Source organism: Botryllus schlosseri, chromosome 5, assembly GCF_051294905.1.
Source record: "Botryllus schlosseri isolate E-star chromosome 5, Bs_hap1, whole genome shotgun sequence".
NCBI lineage: Eukaryota > Metazoa > Chordata > Ascidiacea > Stolidobranchia > Styelidae > Botryllus > Botryllus schlosseri.
Genome location: NC_137240.1, coordinates 13,002,041 through 13,025,466, shown reverse-complemented (window position 1 = coordinate 13,025,466; position 23,426 = coordinate 13,002,041). Strand labels below are relative to the sequence as shown.

At 41.0% G+C, this 23,426-nt stretch overlaps 1 protein-coding gene across 1 annotated transcript; it reads right to left on the bottom strand.

Annotated features, from left to right (window-relative positions):
* Positions 1–736: 736 nt before the first annotated feature.
* On the bottom strand, positions 737–22,857 carry LOC145439054 (tyrosine-protein kinase Src-2-like). The gene is made up of 11 exons (XM_080316522.1): positions 16,401–22,857; positions 15,874–15,970; positions 14,117–14,215; positions 8,706–8,809; positions 8,459–8,608; positions 7,955–8,110; positions 6,957–7,090; positions 5,943–6,062; positions 2,290–2,575; positions 2,006–2,151; positions 737–937 (listed from the first exon to the last, which is right to left on the bottom strand). The coding sequence occupies exons 1-11, from the start codon at positions 16,582–16,584 to the stop codon at positions 875–877; spliced, it is 1,539 nt and encodes a 512-aa protein (XP_080172648.1). The 5' UTR covers positions 16,585–22,857; the 3' UTR covers positions 737–874.
* Between the last annotated feature and the right edge of the window lie 569 nt (positions 22,858–23,426).

Sequence of the window (23,426 nt, the reverse complement as noted above, 5' to 3'; positions counted from 1 at the left end):
CTATACTACGTTCATGTCACTATTACATCAACACGATGGCATAATTATCTTCAATTTTCGATCGAATACCCATCCTTCTGCATAGCATGTCGCTGACTGATCTTCTAATTACTTTCACTTCAAGCTGCTAATTCAGCATATCGATATCTTAGCAAATGTTTAAACAACCCCATTAATCATCGCTAAATGTGTGACGAACGCTGGTATAAACTTTCCAGCGAATACCTTTCCGGTACGCCGGATTGTTTGCGAGTATTTCTTCCGATCAAATTCTTCAGGCCATAAAATGCTACGAAGTATAGGGATGATGCGAGCCCCTGAAAGGTTCTGGTTTGTAGGAACCACGAACTTTTATGAGCGACTCTGGTGAACACGAACTTTAACACGAGCCCATCATGTCAGAGAGCTAATTACAATAAACAAGATTGATCCGTGGCGGGGGTTGGCGCAGTTGGTTAACCCTCCGGTATCGGCAAGGGGGATTGCGGTCCGAGTGACACATAAACATATCCAAATGTAACAGGTATATCTGGGCTCCGTATCCGGTCTCAGATCATCTTACGATGCCCTTATGCAACTCGAAGGAAACACGAATATAAGGAAGAGAATAAAAAGAGTGAGGAACCTCTCAAGAGCCTTAATGGTCTGATTTTGCGGGCGTAGTTGGATAAGAAGCGTGCGATTTGACCAAAATACTCTTCAACTACACTTAATGAAGTGTATTACTATGAAATCGTTTTTTTCCGGATTTTTGTCATTTATTATGCCTGCTGGAGGAAATACGCGCAAAGGATACATATGCATATATGAAAAGTATAAATGCTCTGCTTTCATTTGTGCACAACATCCATACGATAGTAAAAGTCTTTTAAATTTACATCGGAGGAGGAACATCTTCGTATCCTTGCCTTCCTGAGGTCAGTCCGTCGAAGATATTCTGCAGAATCGACATCATGGATAAACTCAGTATATATATTCAATAGCGCAGCCGCGGATCTTGGCATTCGGCATCGTTTATAATAACGCTGTAGTATCGTTTTAGAATTTAGATGTTGCTAACTCAAATTGAGCTTCGCCATCAATGATCAGTTAAATCAGGTGGATTTAAGGCATACCATGTCATTTCCGATTCCTGAACTGCCGGCCTGCATTGAAGGCCCTGTTCGCGCTCTTGTTTTTGTGATACTGCTCATTCAGTCTCGGTTCGGATGGGGGGCGTAGGAAAACCTCCATCACTCTATTATATATCGAAGTTCCAGAGTAGAGCTACTGCTCAGAATAGACCCTGGTTGTGATTGCATATGTTTGTTACACTATATTGTCACGCGGTTTGAAGTGGTATTTTGTACAGTATAGCTTCGACGGGGATAATGACGAACCATACAAATTGGGGACGTTAATACATCACGCACCGATTCATCGATTTTAACCCAGATTCAAAACCTTCGGAATAGATGCTGCAAAGCCGTAGCATAGCGCTTTCCAAATAAAGCAGCATCGAGCGGCTTGTAACGATAGAGGGTATACTAATATGGAGTAAGATTTTTGCCGTCAGATCTATAAGATACATTGTGCCTAACGATTGAAGACGTGTGGCTGTGGTCGCATATAGTCACGGGCGCTGTTCAGAATTGACCACAAAATGATGGCCAGTCTTAGGTAGGTTTAATGATTTCCAAAGCATAGTGTGCAATATGAAAATGATATCCTGAACTTAAAATAATATCTATAGTGCGGGTTTGTAAAACCATAACAGCTGCATAAACATTGGTATTTATTGCATTTACTAGGCTTGGTAAATGAAAATCGTGGCACACAAATTATAGGGGAATCCCGCATTTCCAGCTCAATTGATGAGCAATGGATGAGTTACAGAGAAAAAGTATCAATAATACGTTTTTAAGGCAAAAGACTCGGGAAACGGAATGAAAACCACGGCATTTTGAAAGTCGGTCAATTCTGAACAACCCTAACGGGCCTGTGTATGTCTGTCATGTGAACTTACGCGCAGCTCTGCAAAACTCGGTCTGTCCGTGTCTTTGTCTTGCCAGCAACGTTGCATAATCCGATATAATTCGTCGTGGCAGCCCCGTGGCTGGGGCATGCGGTAACCTGTTTGCAGTTGTTGCACTACTTCCTGATTCGTCATACCTGCGAAGTGAATGGCGCTTGAACTGATCGTGAGGTAGTAATGAATCATGATTGAAATCATAACGTTGTGACATCCGGAATTCCGTCTGCGTATAAGATCATCTTCAAACTATATATCCGTGTTATATCAGCCCATACCTGGATACGGTGCTTTTCCTTTCGTCACAATCTCTACCATTAGGACTCCAAAGCTCCAAACATCGGATTTTATGGTGAATCGATTGTAAGTAAATGATTCTGGCGCTGTCCATTTCACAGGAAACTTTGCCCCCTCTCGCGCTTGGTAGAGGTCATCCTCAATTAGTCTTGATAACCCGAAATCGGCGACTTTGCATATTTGTCCGACGCCGACGAGGACATTAGCTGCCCTGACGTCTCGGTGAATAAAATTTCTTTGTTCAATATACTCCATTCCGCAAGCGATCTGCAGAGAACGTATAGCAATACACAGATAAACGCGGAAGTGTTGGATCAACTATCCTTACAAAGTCCGTAAATATAGCAATTTAATGTTCATATCGAGCACCACTCAATATTGTGACATTGACTATAGCCGTTTGGCGTGATTAATTCTCGACATATCTATACCTTTGTAAGAATTATAACAACTGACATCTCGGAATTATCTCCTAGGAATTAGGAATTCGAGAAATACATTGTGTCGGTCAAGATATAAGGGTTCATGAATGATATAGGCTACTTGCTCCTACAACGTCAGTGACGAGATAGCGTAGTGGCCTAATGCACGGCTGCAACACCAATGTGTTGCCGGTTCGAGTCAGACCGAGGTCGAATCCAGAATTCCTACCTATCTGTTGAAGGTTTATCTGGAATCCTCCTCGCTATCTCATCCGTGCAAACGGTGTCTTATAAAAAGCCTAGAAGTGGGAAGTGCTACGTCGGCAGTTACAGAATAAAACCGAAAGATATAGGCCTTATGTAGTTGACCATAGTAGTCGACAAGCACCATGAATACCACAAACAATAAAACCTGCAATGTCATTCAAATGATTTTTAGAACGTATATGCGAATCAATGTAGGATATTACTGAATTGAGCTGTCGCTCAACAGTTATATAACTCGTACCCAGGGGTGTACGGGATAGTTGCTGTTTTATACCGTGGAGTTTTTTTTAATCGCACCGGAATTGTTGGGGTGCCTAAAGAATATTTGCAGCCGGATATAATTGACAGTTGCATCATGCAGCCTATAGCTATGCAAGTCAGAGTTGGATCAATTGTAATTTGTAATTGAGCTGAATGTAATTAATTACATTTTTTCATGTAATTGTAATTGTAATTTGATCAAAATTTTGCTCAATTACAATCTCAATTACATTTTCATGGAAACCTGACAATCACAACATAAAATAATCATTTAATCAATCATTTCGTCGCACCAGTGAAAATCCGGTACAAACCAGGATCACGACGAGGGGCCTTAAGGCCTTAGTAAACAGTCACCACATGTGATAATTAGCGTATTTACATCGGTGTTCTAGGCGTGCTGCGTTATAACTAGATAGTCACGCTAAACTGTTTCCCATACTTCAGTAGAAACAGAAAACTTTGTGAATTACAATATAGGCTAAACCAGTGGTTCTCAAACTGGAGGCGTGCCCCCTTGGGCGGCGTGAAAGCATCTGAACGGGGCGCGACGGTCCAGTGAACTGAAATCTTTTCCGCGCTTGACCCGATTCACCTCCGTTTTATGGTTATTGCTCGGTGTATAGTCTGAATTTCGTATTGGAGAATTCTCCCATCAACAGTCATAACCTTCCATACCATCAAACTATATGTAAAGCACGAAATATTCAATGCTATAAAGGGGGGCGTGTCTAAAAAAGTCAAAGAACCAGTGGGCTAAACTAAATCTTAATATTTCAAAAATGGATGAACAGCAAATAAACTCTTCTAAAACTTGTGCTGAACCATTTCCTACACCACGGTCAAAGTTTGTTAAATCTCTGACCAGTACCGAGGCTTGTTGCAACAATAGCAAAAAAATCCAGGTTTCCAACCAAGGCTTCATCAAACTTGATCACGCATTTGTTGAAATGTTATCCCAATCTTACCTCCAATCTTGACCAAATTTACTGCGGCCAAAAATTTCTCGCACCCTAATGTTCATCAAATGCAATCTAACAGTTTCCGAGCAACTGAAAATGTAAATGCGAGCCAAAATATTGTAATTCTTAGCTATATCAGATGTTTCTTTCGTTTTGCATTTATTTTAATTTTACGCAACTTATCGGTATCATCCTTATCGCTGACGCCTTACCAATTACATTTCATTATCCTGACTAGATGACCTCACGGTCGTATCGCAACTCCATCGTCAAAGCATGTCGACGGTGCAGGCAAAAAAGAATATCATATCTCTCATTGCACATTTAGCATTCGACAAATAGAAAAAAAATGACTCAGCTCTGAGTAGCCTAATCGTTTGATTACATTTCATTGACTGTCCTGTAGCCTATTCGCTGTTTGTCACTCAAACCTGTGGTTCTTAACAGTCGCTTGAAACATTTTTCTGTGCTTGTAGTTTTCAGTAGGCCTACTCATGATTAAGAATAGTTCGAATACGTTCGATTTTTTTTAATTAATGAGTATTCTACATATCAGGAATGGAACATGAATAGCTTGAGATTGTTGCTAGTTACGTCGCTACGGTTGTCAAAGAACACCTCTTTACTGAATCAATTGCCTGTTTAGAAGTAATTGTAATTGTAATTGTAATTATAATTGTAATTTATTACATTTTTAACAGTAATTGTAATTGTAATTGTAATTTTTAGCATTGAGTAATTGTAATTGTAATGTAATTGATACATGCAAGGAAGTAATTGTAACTGTAATTGTAATTGTAATTATTAAAATATTGTAATTGATCCAACTCTGATGCAAGTTGCGCAGAAGAATATGCAGATGATCTTAGTCCAACCCATTGGCCAAGCACGTAGCAGTAACGGAAGCGAGCCAATTTATAATTTACAGCAGGAAAATCGTGATATTTCAAGTGAATTTTTCGATAATCGATATATGTTTTGGCGATAAATGGTTTATCTTAGTCATAAGTCGAATATCCGTTTTTATTGCAAGCCTGATGCAGCGAGTTCAGCGACATTGGTATAGGGTTGCATTTAAAACAAACGGTGTTTTAAAACAATGTGTTTAAAACATATTTTGGACAGTGCTTTAAATAAAGACCTTTTAAAAAAATTGTGTTTTCCATAAAACATGCTGTATGAGCCTACGGACGATTACCACCCTCTAAAGCCGACGTATACGATATGGGATGGGCGGTTCAACAGCTATAGTACGCAGATATTCCGCTAAGGGGGCTATATTTACCCTGCATTTTCAATTGTCAATGCCAATCCAATATGACGCCACGACTTTAAAAAAGCAATAACAAACATGTTTTAAACAAGGCCCTTGTTTTAAACACGTATGCTTTACATCGATTTTTGTTTTAAATGCAACCCTGGACATTGGCATTCTCTAGATTTGGATCAAAAATGCTAAGATTATTATAACTATCGGAGAATTTCCAAAAAATTTCTCTGGGTAGGGCCTGCCACGGTTCTTTTGCGTGCGTGGACCACTGAATTATCGAGGTGCACACACCTAACATCAATTTGATCCTAATGTTTGCACCATCTCTACGACGCATCATGCAAAATTGATACAATTGAATAGTATATTGCAGTTCTGTACCTACAAGAAGCTATTTAACAATTGATACGTAAGTTAACATTGATTTGGCCTACGCGGTCTCAAATACGAACTTGAATAATCATATAAAGATGGTCCCGATAATACGTAGATTGTCCTTCGTTGCGCAGATAACTCAGCAGACTGCCATGAGCCATCAATTCGGTAACTATACAAATTGGTTCGTCCGAAACCTGCAGAATGAAACGCGTACAAAGTGAAAGTATGTTGGCACTAACAAACAAGGATAAGCGCACTCGTGAAAACATTGACCAACGACAGATTAGGGTTGACATGATCTGTAAATAGGACACCATATGCTAAGAAATGTCAGGTTAATTGCTGGTGCAAGAAGGAAAATTATTGTATGGCATACCTATTCGCAAAATTTGTGTTAAATGAAAATGAGTGAAAGTGACTGCATCTTTCGTATCAGCGTACGCATAGGCTGCATAAGAATGATGGGATGAGATAACTGCGTGGTACGTTGCATTTGGAAAAAATGTTTTATTATACACACATGTTTTAAATAGTGGTTCAGACAAAAACTTCTTTCGAAAGTATGGTGTTGATTTCACAGGATGTCATAATAGCTCAATCGTTTTCGAATCACCATCGACCATGTAACATGATCGTGGCATCTACTTGAAGTGGAAATAGCCGTCGAACGCGATGTGATATATATACACTACGCAATTAGTATATCATTTCCCCGTCCCATTCCACCAGTAAGCCCAAAATCCCATGTGGCGTATTTCGACGTATAGTGGACACATAATTACAGATGAAATAAAGCTGGTCAGCTTTTTGAGTTTCTATATCTACTTTTTTGGGACAAGCCGTTTTTAACTCTGGCGATGTTAGGGTTAATATTGAAATTGAAGACAAAATCTATGACATTTCAGTGGCTAGTTTAATAAAACCCTTGCTCAATGGTACCGAATCTTTTCCTTGGCGCATTGACTTGATCATCAGATGAATTCGAAGGACATTCGATGATAATTGGGCCCGTATAACCCAAACGTTGCTTGAAACTTCGCGGCATTACCGTGTGTGCGGGTCTCGAAATCACGGAAAGATGAACTTACCACAGCGTAGAGCGAAACGAGGTTGTCGTGCCGTAGTGTCTTCATTATTGTGGCTTCTTCTAAGAATGCCTCCGGAGACATAGTCCCCGGCTTTAAAGTCTTTATTGCTACTTCTATCGTTCCGTTCCACATTCCTGGCAGGTCAAAGATATTCGGTTACCTCCAGAGTTTGGGAGTGAAATTACAAATGTAAAGAGTAAAACAACTTGGAATTAATATTACTATCTTATTCATCATATAAACTGTATACAATTACTGTACTGTGCAGTATTGTACAAGTACAGTTGTAGGTATGGTACATGCGTGAGTTCAGTTGATAGTATAGGCATACCCAATATAATCTTCTAATATTCAAGCATGACTCTAATGAAGTTCCCAATTTGCTGATTAGAAATAGTATGCCATGCATATAATTATGCTGAGCTCTGCGGCTGGTATTTTACGAAATGTTACGTGGATAGGTGGAATGTAAAGAGAAACATAAATCGCAGCGGTGGAAAAGCAATAAAGCGTACATTCATGAAAATGTAGCTTTGTCGAGTCGTGAAATCGTAAAATGCATCATCATGACTAACGCGGAATATATATTGTCGGTGCTGAAAATAGGATTTTTAGATATTAAATTTAACAGAATTATATTTTATTCTAGGCTTAGGATCAACATCGTGCATTTGTTATGGCGAATTCACACACAACATAGATGCTTGACAGCATGTTCTGTTGGGAAAAATGAAAATAAGCGACATTAAATAACCATGCGGTTCGGACGCCGTTAAAGAATAATTGTTGGAAACTGGGTGTGCATGTGCAATCACTATGAGTGTTATGTAAAAGTATCTATACTGACCGGATTTAGATATTATGACTATTCATATTATTTCATACTCTCAACTGGCTAAATAATTATTGATATCATTCTTTGCGACATTGCGACGGCGGTTAGTGCTTACACTATCCAAAGTAATGTCAGTGACCCATTCCGTATCGTTCACTCGTACCTTTGAAGACATCGCCGAAAGCTCCAGCGCCGAGCTTCTTATCAAACGTCAGACTGTCTCGAGCTATCTCCCAGACGTCCTTAGCGAACGGCAGTGTCGGTTTCTCCGCGAGATTGCACGGACGCAGAAGGCGACAGGAAAGTCCTTCGTCGTGCGCTGCAAGTATTTAGAGAACTAAACAATTCGTCTCAATATGAATTTACAACAGCGACGTTTAGTCGGATAGCTATTCGGTAAAAGTAGAGTGTCTTCTCTGAGTCTATATTGCGTATAGACCAGCCGCGCTGAACCTGTGATGCTTGAATAGTCAACCCGAAGCTTGATACTCGACTATAAGGAATTGAATGACCTTGGACCCTGGTGCACTCGATTTCGCCCAGCCATAATTATAACCACTGACAATCACTGCTGTGCATTGTATCAAACAAAGAACGACACAGGTCTGAATACACGTGCTATAAGTAGCATTTGGATACAGATAACATCAAATGAAAACAAACCAACCTGTATAATACCCTATGAGCTCCTGTAAGGATGCGAAATCTCGTTGCGGAAATATACCGAATCCACCCGACGGGTTATTCTTTATTTTATAGTGTCTCACGAATTTCCCCCTCTCGGCGTTAAAATCCAACATAGTCAATGCGTAAGAGCCTGAAGAATTACTATAAGTTCATACATAAGTTATATTGCTGCCATAGTTGCTTTAAATATTGACTTTTATTATCGAATATATAACCGCATCCCTCACCCGGCTCTTTTTCGCTTTCGCGAACAAGGTAAGTGCCCTGGTCATTCGGCATGTTGAGAAGACGTCTTTCGGCCTCTGTTCGTGGAATTTTGCCAAAAAACCACCTGCAAAATTTCAGGTTTGATTTGTAAGCAGCCAGCGAAGGGCGTCCAAATGTCCGCTTAAGGATAACGCGAGCAAGTACATCACTCCCTTAGGTGCAACGTACAATCAGTTCCTTCCACGCTTATGAATATCATTCGTATTGAACCATTGTGAATGCAATGGGCCTTGATCAGACCACGCCTCGTTCAACGAGTCAGACAGGATGCAGTTTGGGGCAACAATGTAATTTCACATTCTATTGCTACGCCTGGACAATGCACTTGTGCACAAGAGAGCTAAAGCTGTCATATGTCAATGGTAAGTTTGTTCAATATAATCAGGGTTGCCATACCGTCCTTATTTCTAAGATTTGTCCTTATTTTGAAGGGCCACGTCTTAGAAAACTCAACTGTCCTTATTTCTAAGAAATGTCCTTATTTTCGACTTGCGTCCTTAATTTGTCTTATTTTCAACCGCTACAGAACTTGGATCGTTTTCCTCTGGTATCTGTGTTGTATAATATTCTAAAATTATGCTTTTTCGTCGATATTTTATGACATCATAAATGAAAGGAACTCTCGTGACGTACACTCCACAAGATTTGACTTTCTAGTTGTGAGATAGCTAGGGCAGTGAGCGGTGGTATAGCAGTTTCGTCTGTACCAAGCTATCACAGCGGACGTCACTTTAGCAGTAAACAGCAGTGCCAGGTTCCTGCTGTTTGGTCTACAGCAGAATAAGCTCAAGCTGTGGGGAAGGCAGCATTTATCGCGTAGTGAAAAAAGGCGCAGTGCGGTCGACACATTAGTTAAAAAGTAGTAAAGCCATAAATCATTGATAAATTTTTCTAAATTATATTGCACTTGCGCATATAGTTTTAGCTACAAATAAGGCTAAATCTGATTAGTTTAAATCAGTGGTCCTTAACCTTTTTTCGTCCAGCGCCCCCTTTCAAAAATTATCGTGCTCCAGCGCCCCCTCAACTTAATATTGTAAGGAATGTAATAAAGACAATGAGTAAGAGGGAGGGCCGTAACAGCACTTCGTCAACCCCCCTAAAAACGATTGCCTTGCGCACCCATAGCGTGATAAACCGAACTTCTGAGGGCTTCGCCCCCACGAACCGCCTATCGTGATTTTGATGGTCAGCAAAGTTTGTGTGGCCTGGTCGCCCTAGGTACCAAAATTTGCTATAATGCATGGTAATTACATTTATAAGTCGCTATAAACTTTTTATCCTCTCAGCCCACGTAATCAGATTTACCAGTAGCACTGAGTGAGCTGTTGTATAGGAAAATAAGGGGCACGTAATTAATAATTAAACATATTCGGGCGTTCCCGCAGGTACAATTATTCGTTACCAGGGCCGTAACAGCACTTCGTCAGCCCCCCTCCCCAAACATAAAACGTTGGTCCTGGGCCCCCATCGGGTGATAAACCAAACTTCCGGTGGACTTCGCTCCCAGACCCCCATTAGGCTGTCCGCTATTTGCTGATAGCCTATTAGGTATCTACATTGGGTGTACATTAGGGTTACCATATTTTGGTGAAGCAAATTCCGGACACTCTTTAGCGCCCACTAGCGGATTTTAAAATGAGGTGTAACACATTGTCCGTCAATATGACGTCACACTAGCAAAGCATCGCCAATCGACTGTGATACACTATACAGGAATGGAGTGGAACATAGGTCACGAATTGGGCCATCTGTAATGTGAGCTCTGGTGATTGCTACTTGCTACAGTCTGCAATAGATTCTTCCACGGGCTGGATGAAATCGTCAGCGGGCCGTGTCTGGTCTGGCAGGATTGTTATTGAAAGCCCTGCTAACCTGTTAGGTCGGTGCGGCTATCTGGTTATGTGTTTTAATCAGGTCCGAAACAACATTTTTTCTGTCCCCTTCCGCCCAAAAGAGCACTGATCTTGGGCCCATCATAGGGTAGTCGATGTTGTGCACTTATATGCATTTGGCTGTTAAATTTTATGTATGAATTCTGTCAATAATATTGATTCTTTCGTATATTAGGCTACCATAAAATGCACCAGCAGGTTACATATCCGGTGATTTACAACCTTTCATGGTCGCGACCTCATTTCGCACTTGAAAATGTTCCTTGGCAAAAGCTCAAAACTTGATAAGCTGATTACTAAAAAAAATTTAGCTTGCCCAAACTTACTCATGGCCTAGGAATCTGATTACGTTTAAAGCAGTGGTTCCCAACGTGGGCGATATCGCCCCCAGGGGGCGATTTGGCGGCCTAGGGGGCGAAAATGACGAAGGGTGCGATGGGGGGGCGAAAATGGACAAAGGGGGCGACAGGGGGCGAAAATAGCGAAGGAGGCGATGGGGGGGGGCGATGACGCGTTAAAACGGCTATATAGGAGTCAAGTCGGAGAAATGACCCTTTTTTTTAGTCAACCCGCGGAAATTTAGTTGCAGAAATGTAAAATTCGACATCGAGCCGAAAAGTTTACTAATATCATTATACGTTGCATTAAGTCGCGCACGACGCGAAGAAGAGTTTTGAATAGCGTAAAATGCTTGAAATATTATTGTTTATGTTGATTTACGAAAAAAAATTTGAGCCTGTTTAAAGCCTTCAAAATTCCGGACATTTTGGCATATTTTAGAAATTCCTCCCGGACGCATATTTTTCAGTGAAATTCCGGACATGTCCGGGAAATTCCGGACGTATGGCAACCCTAGTGTACATTTACTGAGGGAGCTATTCTCGCCTAGTCGCGCGAAGTGCGAAAAATTTCACTAATTAATGATTGAATTGGTCAATATCATCGGGAATTGCATGTAAATTGAGATCAATTTTTATCCTCTCTCTGCTCACATAAACACATTTACCGGTAGAGCTGAGTTAGGTGCAATGTTCCCTCTAAGCTGCGCACGTGCGCAGTGCTGACACGTTCTCTGCGCACAGAAAATCTACGTTGCGCACAACAAATCCGGAGTTATTACCTTTTTTTAGTCGTTACGCACTGTTGTCCAAGGGTCAGCGCAGTGAGTTGTTGAGTGTGCGCAGACTCATCAAAACTTAAAGCGAACATTGTGAGGTTTCTTGGAAACTGTAGGGCCCGTTATCAATAATTAAACATATTCGGGCAGGCGAACCCGTTGGTATGACCTCGTTGCATGATGTTATTTCGTGACCCATTGTCTGCAATATCAAAAAATATAGAATCGCTCAACGGGGATATCGCCCAACTGGAATATCCCTGTCGCCCAATCGTACTAAACTAAAAGACGCACACGATTTCAGATTGGTATTTCTTCACTGACATATAATTTTTCCCTGCCAGATGGAATTCGTCTTCTGGGGTTCAGATTTCCAAGACGGGAACATTCGGTGTCAGTCATTTAGCCGCCCATGGACAATTAAACCTATATGTATTTTGAAGGCTATATGTAACGAAGTTTTCGGTGTTAATTTGCTCTGAATACTCATTAAGGATATGTCCTATCACCACATCATCTACTGCGAAGCCATTTTTCTCCAGCGCCCCCCATACCGCCCCCCTGAGCCCAGCGCCACCCATATCGCCCCCTGAGCGTTTCCGCCCCCCTTCAACATCGCCAGCGCCCCCTGGGGGGCGCTGGGGGCAAGGTTAAGAACCACTGGTTTAAATGAACAGGCGTAAAAACGTATTCCGTGACGATTATGAGAGAGAATTCAAAGGTATCTAACGACGCTTGAAGGGCGATTGTTTCGCACATAGCAATATCTGCAATTGTGACATTAACCTGGAGGCCATAGGAAAGACCGCTATTTTAACTCACATTGATACCCCAAAACACAACAGGTGTGTCATGATGAATAATTTGAGCCAGTCGATGAATAATTTTTCCACAAGTCGATCATCACCAACGTCCACAAACTACAAGGCAACTGGTGCAGAGGCTACCTGGGCATTCCATACTGTCAAACACCAGCAATCATTCCTCAACAACGATTGCACATGGCAATTGCTCAAAGTAATATTCCCCGATTCAAACATTGCAAATAAGTTTTCTTCGGCCAGGACCAAGACTACAAGCATTGTTACTGGAGTTTTTGCTCCATACGCTCAAAAATGATTTTGTCCCAACTTGGTGTACGGACTTTTTCCATCTTGGTTGACGCCTCTAACGAGGTGAAGAAGTTTGGGTTATCACCCAAGGGGGGGGGGGCAAGACCAACGTTGTTTTGGGGAGGGAGGCTGACAAAGTGCTGTTTCGGCCCTGAGTAAAGGTAAACCTAGACCGGAGCTGTCGTGAGATCCATGAAGCACTTTTTAAAAACAAGGAGTTGCTGGAACAGATTGTTTCTGGTGAAAAGTATGGAAGGTGATATGCCACGGCTCGTATAAATACAAAGTATGTACGAAAACGTTTTTACATGCTAACCTAATTTTTCGACCGTCCTTATTTTTGGGTCCATGTCGATGGCAACCCTGAATATAATATTTAGTAGGCTCAGTAAAATCGCGGCACTCAAATTTTAGGGAATCCCCCATTTTCAGCCGATATTCTTCCAGCTTAACATGCACACAGGTGCAAGGGATGGGTTACAGAAAAAAGTAGCTAGAATATGTTTTTAAGGAATAAAGCATAGGAAACGGACTGAAAACCATGACTTTTTGAAAATCGGTCATTTCTGAACAACCCTATTTTGTTTGTTTGTTTTGGGGTATTCATGGTGTTTGTCGACTACTATGGTCATTTACACCAGGCCGATATTATTCTTATTTTCCGTAACTGCCGACTTATAGCACGGCCCACCTCTAGGCTTTTGTAAGACACCGCGAGGAGGAGCCTAGGTAAACCTCCAACACTTAGGCATCGTAATTCGGAAGTCGACCGCGGTCGGACTCGAACTCGCACCCATTGGTGTTGCAGCGCGGATTATACCACTGCGCTATCTCGCCACCTTGAACAACCCTATCGTGAGTCTCAAAATCAATTTGTCCAGTCTATGAGAGTTATTTAATATATGTACATTGTAGAGTCCACCTAAACTTGGAGCAAGCAAGTTAGATTGAAAGATGAGCTAATCCGGTATCAAGCCAGGCTTATAGTAGTATTTTCGAACATAAGGGCCTAAGTTAAGGGTTATGTTTAGATCGATCAATCTATATCCGCTATTCAAACAGGTCGTAACTCTGTGCAGAGTGGAATACGAAGATCCCGATTATATGAAATGTTTTATTGGCAGTCATTTGGAATTTGATTTTCGTCGCTACCCAATCATCGCACATCTTTCCAGAGTTTAAATAAGCATAGGTCCCACCGGTCCCGGTATCTAGCATGTTGCATGATTCCTATACGGTACACTTACCCTTCCTTTTCAGGTGAATCTTCCAAAGCTACGTAGTTACTCGGAACATACCCCTCTCGATTGGTGTTAAGTGACTTTGCATACCACCAATCGGGTTGACTGCGAATATGAAGCATTGGTAAGGTATCTCATAAATGTTTGTGTTCCGAGTGGGAATTATAATTCACACAGAAACACGCTCTAAATCACGATAAAAGCAACAGCCACCTATATTTCACCTTTTTTTGATTTTGAAGGTATACTATAAAGCATATGCTATGTAGACGTGACATCGCAGTGTAGCTAGGGTTATAAACAGTGTTCTAAACAAAGGACTTTTTTTAAATGGTGTTTTTTCAAGTTGTAAAATTATGCCATGATTGTGTAAATACTTTCCAAAAAACATGTTGTATGAGCCTAAAGTTAAGTTAGGTAGGCAGTCGGAGGTGGGTAAAATAATTTCTAAAATAATAAGAGCACTTTTTGCCTCAGACAACTTTGAGTAGAAGTGACAGTATAGTCAAAAAAGATATTCACTTGAGTAAGTGGCGCAGGCATAGTCAAATACTGGTCGAGTATTATGGAGAATTATGGAAGTATTTCGTAGCTAACCACACTGTGCACTATCATACGTGAATCATTACTGATGACTTTAAAATGACATATTAAGCGTTGGCGGAAACGATGCTCAGATCAATAAGGAGATACATAAATATAAAAAAAACGTTCGTCGATAGTCATATACTTGGTGAATTGTACAGATAGAGACAGAGCGCGGGCCTTTAAACAATTTTAGTTTCGATACTAACGGTCATTCAAATAGATATTGTCACTAAAATTACTGCTGCTGCAAAACGAAAGTGGCCTTGTCCTGAGTCTTGTTACATCGCGGTGATGTGATTGGATTATTGACTTTAGGAGTAAATACCATACCATATTGCTAGAGACCTAGACGATCACTAAATGCTGCCCGGTACTGTAACGGTATGGTATAAGTTCTTTACTTTTTTCATCAATTAGTAGAACGCATTTAAAACAGTTACAGATTTACGAAAAAGAAACAGCGCGACCACCCCGTAGGCCATATATTCCAAAAGTCCCGCGATCTCCGTCGCACGCATTATTTATAGGGTTGACGTCATCAGTCACCATAGGCGGCGCCTCGTCACGATATGCCCTTTACGTTTCTGACTGGATAGTGAGCATACATTTTCAGAGATCTCTCACTTATGGTGTCTGGTCAATACCGAGAAAATCATTACCGAAATGCCATTACCGAGATTGGACATTACCAAGAATTTAATGTATGCAATGCAGGCATGTTATGCATATGAACAGGTCGTTGCCAATTCGGTAACGGGTCTCAGGTATAAATTTCTCGACAACGTCTGTCTCATTAAATTAGATTGTTGGCATTGGCCATTCTCGGTAATGTCCATTCTCCGTGGTGTCTATTATCGGTATTAACCATTCTCGTTTATGTCCATTCTGGGTTATGGTTTTCTCGGATTTCTATATAGAACCCTCACTTATAGTATAATTAATAAAAATCGTCTATCGCATATTATAACACTGTAACGACACCCGAGTCAGGGATGAAAATATTTCACGAGAGTTGCAAAGGTAGATCGTGGACTCGAAGTCGCGCAGTTGTATTCATTGAAACTTTCAACGTTATTAATTGATTTAAATTCGCGCTCACTATCATGCCTTCAATCAAGAGTTACCGATACGCCACGCTTATATTAACTTCCGTTCGAAACACAGAATAAAATTACCTTTTATCAATAACGGTAAATCGTTCCCCTTCTTTAAACTGCAAATCGTCCGGCATTCTTGCCTCATAATCGTACAAGGCAATATACGTTTCTTGATCTGAGAATTATAATCAAGCAAGAGCTTCACCTATATGGGCTGGGTTTGGTTTATGAACGTATGGTAATATTGGTCATCTCAGCTTCATTATAGCATCGATTGCAATGGTGTAATTGCGCTCCAATTCAAATATTGTTCTGCGTGATCCTTGAATATCATCCGAACTAAGAATATTACTTCCCGGTCGATGCTACGAGGAAATTGATGTCATTGTGGCAACAAGTCCATAATCGTAATCTTTGCTAGTATACCAAGGATGTTACGTTGTAGAAATGTATGGATAAACATGTTGAAACATATGGGTAGTGACAAAATACGGATTTTATGAAAATGCAATATCATCTGGACTGCTCGAGACAGCTGGATTCCAGTCCGAAATATCCTCCAAATTCCAAAACAATGTCAATGCGTGAAAATGAATTCGCCTTACTTTTCGTGGTCCCTCGTCCGATCGGCGGTGGTGGTGGCTGTGACGGATTGTTAGCCCAGTTGGCTTGACCGGGTTGTGTGGTGTACGCTGAATTCGGTGCGTGGTTGGAACTTGATGAATCCGCGTTCTTTGGCGGAGGGGACGTCCCTCCGAAAAGTTGACTGAAGCAGCCACAAAGCGGCATTATTATTTAAATCATTAACCCGAAAGAACTATAAATATATGTACTTCAGTATTCTGCATATATAAGAGTCCACAAGTAAAAGACTATGTTAACCACATATTGAAAGATTGTCCTATAGGACATGCGACTGTCGGAGAATGCATGATAATGGAAAGTGGTAGTTGCAGGTTTCTTTGAAATACAAATAAACGCGGAGCTAGCCTGGTATTACCAGAGTTTAAAGTGTATTGACTAATAAACTGCTATAAATTCCACTGTCGTATACTTTGCAGTGAGCCGGCACAGAGACTCGTATGAGATTCATGAACTCGCTACTGCCACGACGGCGTATAAACACATAATCGGTCATGTTTTGATGCACATAAGTTAAGTCGGAATTATAGTTCGGGTGGGGCAGTAAAATCTCCATTTCCAAATGTCGATGCAGCAATATGAAGGAAGTAGTTTCGCAACCATGCGTATCGATAGCATTTTGCGTTAATCGCGATGACGCATCCTATTTTGCGAGTTGTCGTTGTCATTGTCAAATAAAAGTCTGGAGCTCGCGTCGACCACATTATGATCCACTTGAGTACTTTCAATAATGTAGCGGTTAATATTATTATCTGTAAAATCATTTTACTTCAGTTTGTACTCTAATATAATCTCTAATAATGTTTCAGCATCGTTACTGATTATCGCAGTTCAAACATTTACAAGAATATCCATCGGAGAAGCATTGCGGGCTTTTAAATTGATGCAGCAAATTTAACAAATCAGAGTGGGGAATTCAGATATAATACATAGCTGATGTCTCGAACAATATCTCTTATTGCCGTGTAAACCATTTCGATTTATAGTTAATCACAAAATGCATGTATAAACCAATATTTTCGCACAATACCGTCGTAAATCCTCTATTTAAACTTCCTTCATGTCCAGTAATTCTGTATACTTACTTCTGTAATATGCGCAGACACGTGCTCTTTCTTCGTATTCAATGCCGCTATTGCTCGTGAATGGTACAGCAATATCACACACAATGCCATACCGCAAACTATTCATAATCATATGCATTATCTATTATTTTGATCCATTCATGCCACACAATACAAAATGCCATATAATGAACAGGCACGAGGATTGCCAAACTATACCAATTATACGGTCTACCAATTTAACATCCCCCCTCAGCCCATGCACTCGTATTACTAGTAACCTATTACCGTCCGGTGTAAATGTGTTCGATCCTGATCTTTCGACTATCTGTGTTCTGTCTCTATACCTCACTCTATTTTCTACTCTTCCTTGTATTCATTCTTCATCTGTTCTTTCTTTGGGCTTTTTGTAAAAATGACTGCGTAACAACAGCGACAGAGTGGTGGAGGAGCCCACAACCTCCGACACTTCGAAATGCGGTGCGGCCGAGATTCGAAGATCGGTCTCTGATATCGCTTATTCTCCCTGACTGGCGGACCATTTCGTCGAGTAAATCTAAAGCGATTCATAGTATATTGGGAACCTGCGAAACCGAGCCACTTGACCGCATGAAGCTAAGCCAGTATGGTAACGGCCTCGTTTTAATACTGTGTGCATTCCTTTGTGACAAAGCAAACAGTCTTGAAATACAGAAATGTCAAGAGTTAGTTGTTTAATATTACATTTTTTCGGCATTTGAATTGGATTCTTTTCCACTCTTGTACACTGTACACCTGTACAGGCTCTGTGTGTTTCATTACCCGGAGAAATGACCCGATTGACTCTATATAGAGCAAATGTCATCCAACCAATCATTTTACGCTTATTGAACATCTGTGTCATAGCCGATTTGTAAGATCTAGCAGAATTCTAGTTCTTATAAAAGCGTCCTCGTCAATATGGGTTCATCCTGGTATTTCAAAAAGTCCCCGATATCCCCGACCTTACATGAGACAGATGCATCGGTAGTACGTGAAGTACTCTATCGCGGACGGTATGGTTTAAGTCACATTACTTTGAATCTCATAAAATAGAAAGCTGAGTGGCTGAGTGCCTTAGTGACTGCAGGATCCATTTGAAAACGTTATAAACAATACAAAGGACGCTAACAACTTTTTGCCAATGTTTACGCCTCTTCTTGGTCGGATTATTTTGATTCTAAATGACTTATCGAGTCCCAAAGTCACGGTAATGCGCAGTAGACTTCAGAGGCTCGCGTTCTCAAATGAATTTTCTGTGAAATACCAGTATTTTCCAGTAATCTTAACATCACTGCTCAGAGTTTCTTGGGTGTCAACTGTATCAGATTGACAGCATATTAGGTTCAATACAAAACCAAGCAGAACCTCGAGACGTTACAACTTATAAATACCGCTTGACATACCGCCTTATCTTGGTTGTTAATAATGAAATGACTCATTTCCGTCGCTGCTACATGCTCAGTATATATTGCTATATAGTATATATTCCAGAGCATTGACAGAGTTATCTACGACTTGCAATTTATCCGGGAATTATAAGTAGGTTACATGCGTTGATTTCTACAGTCGTCTCACGAATACATTCTGTTACATTAATCCAGTGTTTCTCAACCTCGTCGCCAGCAGTGATGTATTAAAATACATGTAAAATGATGGCCAATTCACCGTTACATACTTCCGTCACGCAATCTCATGTTATTTTCCATAAAATGTTTCGAACTATAGTTATTTATCCTGCAGCGCTCAACATGTCGAAATCGATGAAAGAGACAGTGTATACCATTTTTGTGATTGCTGATTAACTATAAATATTGTATTTGAGAGCTGCAAAATTGCATCTGCAGAATATTTCTTCGCAGTAGCATAAAAGATGATACTGTCTTGTGCTGTAAACCGTAACCTCACGTAAACGTTTTATAAAATGGGTTGCTTTGTTTGGAATACACTCACTTTAAAGCTATTAACTGGGTACAGCACTAAATTCAATATGAGCAAAGATCTCTGCCACTATCGAAGTAGATTTACTAGCCACAAAAAGGAATAAAACAAACCCCAATACAATTTGCGTCCCCGTATTGCCAATCGCAGAGATAAATTCGGGATGTGTATACCGGGCTTGAACCAGATGGTATGAGCCCGTGCCCGGTGGCTGTTATAATAACCTTGATGTGATCCCGAATATGGGACCTACAATTACTATAGCGTTAATTAGTCGAGTGGCCCTCAAGCGCTATTCAAGTTAGTTCCAATAATGAAGTCCCAAGCCGAAAAGACCGACCGGACATGAACCCCTTGTCTTTACTACCGTCCTGAAAATATGGGCAGGGGACGCCAGACTTGGGCAATTGTCAAAAGGGGCGCTGCAGGAAAAAAGGTCAAGAGCCGTTGCATTAATCCATATCTACGTTGGCCAAAAATGGAATTAGCAATAGGTATGGCCCGAACCACTAAAATATTGCGGTTGCTCAGACATGAATTTCTATAGAAGGTTCTTTGCTAACACGAACACATGCTATCATAATGCTAAGTGTAACACAAATCTATTCTTGCCTTCCTGTGTACGCCCACGTGTCACGTCTGTTGTCCGAATAATATAGTCGTTTGGTCACTCATTGTGATCTAATACTATATTGACTTGTTGGCAAAATTCTAATCGATCTGAGGACAGCGTTTGCCTCGAGAACAGTGGTTCTCAACCTTTTTCACCTCGCGGACCGGTAAAATTCCAAAAATTATTCGGCGGACCGGTGAAGTTTCAAAAATTAAAATCAACTCAAAACGTGAAGTATGCAACTGTTTTATGCAAGTATATGATGTTAGAGAGACACATTTTGAGGGGTTTGATCGTAAATGAAGATGTTCAGTTTATTATGGCATTCATCTGATTATACCGTAGTGCAGAGGTTCTCAACTTCCCATGGATAACGGGCCGCATTTTACCAGCAAAAGACGCTGCGGGCCGCAAAACATTATTACCATGCATTTGTGGGCTTCTATCAAATTTAGGCTTCTGGAGCCTATATTTATTAGTCGTATCCGGGCGTCTAGTACATTTTTATGCATTCTAAAGCATTAATGGACAGCGTACGTAAGTTTGCAATCGCTGGTTTTTGTGAGAACATGTTTCTTCCGGTGTCGCAAGTAAATCATTTTATGGAGCGTACATTGCATTCATTGCCAAGTCGGTATATATGCAGTTATGCACCCTGAAACCCTTCCACTAGAGAACGGAACGCTCTGTTTCAATGCGTGAGCAAGCAAGGAAATAATCACGGTCACTTTTTCGTTACAACAGAGGCCATTATCACTTTGAACTCTCAGTGATATGAGAAGAAGTCTGGCGTTTCGGGGTCATTTATGAGCAAACCAATTAACTCATGTCCTTTCCGTCTATGGCTGGAGCCCGCCACCAATAGTACCAGAAGTCAACTTTGTGAAGTTGATGTTTTTCGCTAGCCACCTCCCCACGTTTGCCTTGCCAGCTTTTCTTCTGCAAATATATCCACTCTGATAAAATGCACCAAGAAAGCTAGCTATCTAATCAATGTCTGTGAAGTCGATGGATTCGTCCATTGCCAGGCTATGGTCATGGTTGAATTGGACGACTTTAGCTTCGAAATTTGTCAGGTGATGTTGTCCTTGCTGCTAAGTCCCGGAAACATCGAATATTCGCACATCATGTTAAAGTATTAGTGAAATCACACCTGCTCTCAGTGGCGGCTCGTGACAATATCGGGTGGTGGGGCAAGGGCTGCAAGCGATTTTTTATCAAGATGACGTCACAATGGCGTTTTCCAACGTAAACAAGTAACTTGGTGGTACGGACTACGGTAACACGAACTTCCCGACAGCAGTGATTTTAACGTATGTGCCGCGAGAGGTCTGCCGGTGAGCTGTGACTTGAAGTTTGGTAACTGCGTAAACGGCGTACGGAACAAAGATTCGACACGGTTCATGTTCGCACTACACCTGACTAATTATCTGCAGAAATGGAAATGACTATAACTCGCGAGATTGCGTAAACCTAACTGGAAAGGTCAACGAGTTCGGACACTACGCAATTGTTATCTCATAGATTGGACATATCATATTGAATCCAAAACATAATTCTGAAGAACTACGGATAGCAGCCTCGGAAATTCGGTCCCGGTACAGCATAGGAGATTTTGGCTTTAGGCTGGAGACTGTCACACGACACATACGGCTTACGGTCTATAGTGTCTATATGTCTGCTGCAAAATCGCCTTTGAAAATATATTACCGAATAAATACGTGGATGAAAGCCGAAAACTTGGTACACTGTCACATGAAATCATCGAGAAGTAGCCTCATGACCGTTTTCGGTATGGTACACTGTCAAAATTAATACGAACAGACCAACACCGAATTTTGCGTAAAATTTACTGAGGAATAGGCTGATCAAGCGATCAGCTGTTAGCCGCCATCGAAAACGAAACAGCTATCGCGCATTCGCGCTTGACAGGGTTGTAATTGTAAGCAAATGGCCTGAAGGCCACAATTTCACGGTGAAATTGACATTGGAGAATATAAAATAAAAGTAAATATTTGAATGCAAACCGAGAATGTTAGTTAACTGTTTCATGATATTATCATCTCATCACCTATCTCAGTATGGAACACAGTTAGCGTTAACACAGATACACCGGCTTTTGCGTGAAATCCGCAATGCGTTAGGTAGGCTAAGTGTCAGATCAGCGCACATCTCTACCATACTCGACCTTGATAACGAAATTGCTGCCCTAATCATTGAGTGCCAACCTTGAGACTTGGCACAGCGTTCGATACTTAAATCAAGACATACCATGCAAAAGCTCATGACGGATCTTAAGGAGCATCGTTAAAATCAATGGAGACCAATACCGGCTTTGCGTAAAATATGTTTGCGATAAATGACGAGTCAGCTCTCACTCGACTTAGGAAACGAAATTACCACTAACACGGTACAGTGACAAACTTGAAACTTGGTACAGCGTTCGATACTAACATTAAGACTTACCGTACCAAATGTCATGACCGATCTCGGTATGGAACATCGTCAAAATCAATGGATACCAATACCGGCTTTTGAGTAAAATCTGTTTGCGATACATGACGGATCAGCACACACCTAACTTCGGTAACGGAATTACTACCCTAAACTTTAAGTAGAAACCCTGAAACTTGGGACAGTGTTAAATACCACCATCACGACATGACATACCAAGTTTCAAGAATTATCATGGTGTGAAACACCATCAAAATCGACCTATACCAGCAAAGGTCGACTAAACGCATATGACGGCAACCGAGTTCAACTATAGATACGATTGTTACATCACACCTTAAGGGCAATTAGGCTATGTTGCCCCGGTTGCTCGGTAATTTTGTGAATAGGAGAGAGTAAATCACTGTTTCTTTATAGTGCGCGGCTTTGAGAGAATAGACAGTGAAAGCTTGTTATGAGCGCTACCGAGGCATGCTCCGGCTAGGCATTCGCAAAGCGAAAACACGAAGAGAATTCGATTTTCGCAGAGACTTCGCTATATATGGGCATTTACAAGCGAAAGGACAAGAAGAATACGATTTTCGCTGTGATTTCGGTATATATAGATTGCTGTGCGTCTATAAATGGTAAAGAACTGTTATTGAACAGAATTTTAGGTGGGGCAATGCCCCAGTTGCCCTATAGGACGAGCCGCCACTGCCTGCTCTAGTAGATGTCCTGGGTTTATCGATATTCCAATGCGCCTGTAACGTCGTCGGCAATTTTAATTTCTCGAACTATGGATTGCTGGGCTTGACACCTAGGTAGCAACGTTTTTTTTTCTAAGATCAGGCGATATGTAGCCGAGAAGAAACTTTCGTGGTATCGTTTTAAGCTTCTACGCTTCGTTACGATAACTG